The sequence below is a fragment of the Engraulis encrasicolus genome, chromosome 2 (genome assembly GCF_034702125.1).
Source record: "Engraulis encrasicolus isolate BLACKSEA-1 chromosome 2, IST_EnEncr_1.0, whole genome shotgun sequence".
NCBI classification, from domain to species: Eukaryota; Metazoa; Chordata; class Actinopteri; order Clupeiformes; family Engraulidae; genus Engraulis; species Engraulis encrasicolus.
The window spans coordinates 58,456,551-58,461,550 of NC_085858.1; the positions used below are offsets into that span (position 1 = coordinate 58,456,551).

The window sequence follows — 5,000 nt, forward strand, 5'->3', positions numbered from 1 at the left end:
AAAATATTTGGAGACCACTTGCATACAGTATGTCAGTAGTGTGGTCCTCAAGCGTTAAAGAGGTATGCCACTATTTTGGGGCTTGAAGGGGTATGCCACTATTTTGGGGCATAATACAGTTAAAATCGTTGGCTGGGGTTTATAAATGTGGTAAAGTGTCTTATTTTTCATGTAAGCCGTTGTCTTACTTCAAGACAAGTTAAAAGAGGGAGCATGTCGCTTAGCAAGTGAAAGTCAATGGATCCGTGTAGCATGTAGCACACTACACGGTTCCATTGACTTTCACTAGCTTAGCGACAAGACAGGACTGTAATTTATATTTTAAAGACGTGAGCTGCATCTGGATTTGTAGCGTTTAAAACTTAAAACTTCAGTTCAGTTCAGTTGACATGTGGTGCCTTAGACTAGCCTGGTCCTGACCATCCCATAATACTACCATTTCATTGCGTATTCATGGTCTGGAGGTTGTTTGATCTGACGTGATTTTAGAAAACAGGAGGGAAATATTCGTAAAAATCAGGATTTCACTTATAAGTTGTTCAACAAACATGTCTGACGTCTATCTATGGCGATGCAGGACCGTTTAACAGACATGTCTGACAGAACATCCTACCGTAGGATAAAATTACAATGTAGGACCGTTTGTCAGAACACCGGCGCAAATCCTACCGGTCAACATCGCTCCACAGAAAACAGGTACCAGATGTAGTGCGGAGCCAAGTGTCTTGGCGGAAGTGCGTAGGACGGCGCGCGAGGCTAGCCTAACAGAAACTAAATCTCTCTTTTGGAGGAAATGAAAAGAACACACGAAGCGAAATGTGCAGCTATGGGCCTGGAGTGTGTGTGTGTGTGTGTGTGTGTGTGTGTGTGTGTGTGTGTGTGTGTGTGTGTGTGTGTGTGTGTGTGCGTGTGTGTGTGTCTGTGTGTGTGCACTGTGGGCCTCGTGTGTGTGTGTGTGTGTGTGTGTGTGTGTGTGTGTGTGTGTGTGTGTGTGTGTGTGTGTGTGTGTGTGTGTGCGAGTGTGTGTGTGTGTACTGTGTGCCGGTAGGAAAATGTGCAGCGGAGAGGTGTGGGAATATGTGCCGCTGTTAGTTGAGTTTGTCAAAATACTTTAAATTCCATTGCAGACGCACGCACGCACGCACGCACGCACACACGCACGCACACACGCACACTTTCACCAGAAACAGGTCATGCCACCAGGAATCTGATGGAATGCTGCAATACCTGTTCAGTTCAGTTGTGTGTGTGTGTGTGTGTGTGTGTGTGTGTGTGTGTGTGTGTGTGTGTGTGTGTGTGTGTGTGTGTGTGTGTGTGTATGTGTGTGTGTGTGTGTGTGCGTGTGGTGTGTATGTGTGTGTGTGTGTGTGTGTGTGTGTGTGTGTGTGTGTGTGTGTGCGTGTCTGTGTGCGTGTGTGCGTGTGTGCATGTGTGTGCGTGACATGTTGGAGGTCAGATCAAGAAACAAACTGCCCCCTGGGCAATTGTTTTGTTCCCTAGGGAGGGAGGGAGTGGATAGGGGATGCTTGTATTTTTACACTACATCACCAGGTGCAGTCTTATTTGCGAGAGGTGTAACTACACAACTATCGGCCCGATTCTCGGCTGAAAACCCCCCTTACGACAATCGGTGGAGCGTTACCCACCCAGGACCATCGCAAGCGATTGTCGGGAAAGATTTCCTCGTCGTCGACGTTTTAAGATAGAACTTTGACTGCTAGGGGGCGCTGTGGTGCAGTGCGCTAAGCCCCCCACATTTGGGCTTGCATTGCCCACCGGGACCCGGATTTCAGTCCGGACGGGGTCATTTCCTGGCCCTACCCCATCTCTCTCTCCAAACCACTTGCTGTCTGTTCTCATACTGTCCTGTAATAATAAAGGCCAGAAGGCCCCAAAAAATACTTAAAAATAAATAAATAAATAAAGAACTTTGGCAGCTCAAAGAGTTGCCAATCGCAAATCGTAGAAATCAAACACGATTTGATATTTGCGACTCAAAATAGGACCGACTGACTACAACTACAATATTGGTTAGCAGGTTATAGTTCTGACTGCTCCTATTGGTTATAGTTATAGTATTGACAGCACCTATTGGTTGGCAGGTTATGGTTCTGACTACACCTATTCCTATTGGTTAGCAGGTTATAGTTCTGACTACACCTATTCCTATTGGTTAGCAGGTTATATCACTGACTGCACCTATTGGTTAGCAGGTTATATCAGTGGGTCTTTCTCAAATCCTAGGCCAGTGTCCTTCCAAGTGTATCAGCCTAATTAGTCACGCCCAGTGATTGGACACCCTTTATTAGTCACACCCAGTGATTGGATATTCTGTAGAGTTCACCAAAAAGTATCCAATCACTGGTTGTGACTAATTAGGCTGATACACTTGGAAGGACACTGGCCTAGGCTTTGAGGAAGACCCATTGACTGCACCTATTGGTTAGCAGGTTATAGTTCTGACTGCTCCTATTGGTTAGCAGGTTATAGTTCTGACTACACCTATTCCTATTGGTTAGCAGGTTATATCACTGACTGCACCTATTGGTTAGCAGGTTATATCACTGACTGCCCCTATTGGTTAACAGGTTATATCACTGGCTGCACCTATTGGTTAGCAGGTTATATCACTGACTGCTCCTATTGGTTAACAGGTTATAGTTCTGACTGCTCCTATTGGTTAGCAGGTTATAGTTCTGACTACACCTATTCCTATTGGGTAGCAGGTTATAGTTCTGACTACACCTATTGGGTAGCAGGTTATATCACTGACTGCCCCTATTGGTTAACAGGTTATATCACTGGCTGCACCTATTGGTTAGCAGGTTATATCACTGACTGCTCCTATTGGTTAACAGGGTTCAGGGAGGGAGCTGAGGCCCATTAGTCCCGCCCTCATGGCACTGTACTGCATTTAATATGATAATTAAGCCGAACACATTCATCTACACCAGTGTTTCCCAACCAGGGGTACGTGTACCACTAGGGGTACTTGAGCACTCTGCAGGGGGTACTTGGAAAAAGGTAATAGCAACAAATGCATGGAGCATAGTCACATTGAAATAGAGGAAGAGATATAGAACATGTGTTAGGGGGTACTCGTGGTACAACAAAAAAGCTTAGAGTGGTACACAAGACGAAAAAGGTTGTGAAACACTGCTCTACACTCATTATAAACTAGGGCATTTCACAGCTCATGTCATGATGTGAACCGGTGTACTACCATGGTGATGAACTGGTCTACTACAATGGTGATGAACCGGTGTACTACCATGGTGATGAACTGGTCTACTACAATGGTGATATAACATGTGCTATCAATTACTACTAATATATACACAATATACACAATTACTGATCAGTGAATATTAATATTATTGATCCCTACCACGTTGATTAGAGTGCCACTGATTATTAATGTTATTGTTAATTAATCATTTATTCGAGTATGGCATACAATATTACTGATTATTAACAATATTATTTATCATATACAAAATATTACTGATTCTTAGTGTTGTATCACCACATTGATAAGAGCAAAATTATACAATATTATTATTAATAATATGATTGATCACTGATCACTAGTGTTGTTATCATATATATATATAATATATTAATGACAATATATACATAACACCTATATCACTATTATTTTATACATTATTGATCGCTACTGTTGTTGTCTCACCAAGTTGATTAGAGCAGTATATAAATAATATCTTGAGTATATCATTATAATTTTATATAATATATTATTAATATTATTTATAGAGATGTACAGGATCCAAGATCCGGTTCCGGATCCGGCAGGATAATAGGGTTTTTCAGACTATTCGGATCCGGCAGGATCTTAAGCAGTGGATCCGGTATCCGGCAGTTACCTAAAAATCAGGATCTGGGGCATCTCTAGCCCAGGCATTTCAGTCAGTCTTTCACAACCCCAATCACTGCATGGAGTGAAAGCCCTTTGGAAGCGGCCGTTGAAGGCAGTGTGGCAGTAAGCCAATGAGTCTTAAAAATAGTTTGCGCCAACATAATAAAAAGGGCCCACGTGTGCGAGTTGGCTATGTGTTTCAACCCTTTCGTAGGATCCGGTATCCGGTTCCGGATCCGGCAGGATCTTAAGCAGTGGATCCGGTATCCGGCAGGATCCTAAAAATCAGGATCTGGTGCATCTCTAGTTACAATCCTAGATAGTAGGCCTAACACCTATATTGGAGTAGCTTAACAGCATAACAATGCATCTCAATTTCATAGGCTCTAATTATGTATCATTAGTGTTGAACCACAACATTGTTTATAGCGCTACATAAAACATATTATTGACTATTGATCATAATATTGATTATTGATCATGTTATTAATCCTTAGTGATGTCTCACCACGTTGATTCCTCCAGCGTTGTGAACGGAACACACCGTACCCACGAAGGCCATCCCTAGAACACCACCGGGGTACACTTCCGACCGGCCCCTACACACACACACACACACACACACACACACACACACACACACACACACACACACACACACACACAGACACACACACACATTACATTACATTACAGGCCATCCACAGAGCCCCACCTGGATACACCTCCGACCGGCCCCTACACACACACACACACACACACACACACACACACACTATACACTAGGCAGGATATATGACTATATTAGGGTCTGCATTGTGGCATCTGGGTGTGTGTGTGTGTATCTTACACTGTCTGTGTTGCGGTTGCAGCCGTGTGTGTGTGTGTGTGTGTGTGTGTGTGTGTGTGTGTGTGTGTGTGTGTGTGTGTGTGTGTGTGTGTGTGTGTGCCACGTCGTGTCTGCGTTGCGGTAGCAGCTGAGTGAGTGTGTGTGTGTGTGTGTGTGTGTGTGTGTGTGTGTGTGTGTGTGTGTGTGTGTGTGTGTCGTACACTATCAGTTGTGCCACGTCGTGTCTGCGTTGCGCCAGCAGCTGTGTGTGTGTGTGTGTGTGTATGTGTG

General features: G+C 43.9%; 1 protein-coding gene across 1 annotated transcript in view; it reads right to left on the reverse strand.

Annotated features, from left to right (window-relative positions):
• The window catches only part of zgc:174164 (uncharacterized protein LOC570656 homolog), a 68,095-nt gene that overhangs the window by 40,616 nt on the left and 22,479 nt on the right, over positions 1-5,000 (reverse strand). The window contains exon 11 of the mRNA XM_063218960.1: positions 4,389-4,479. Within this exon, the coding sequence (XP_063075030.1) occupies positions 4,389-4,479 (91 nt within the window). The remainder of the gene's footprint in view (positions 1-4,388; positions 4,480-5,000) is intronic.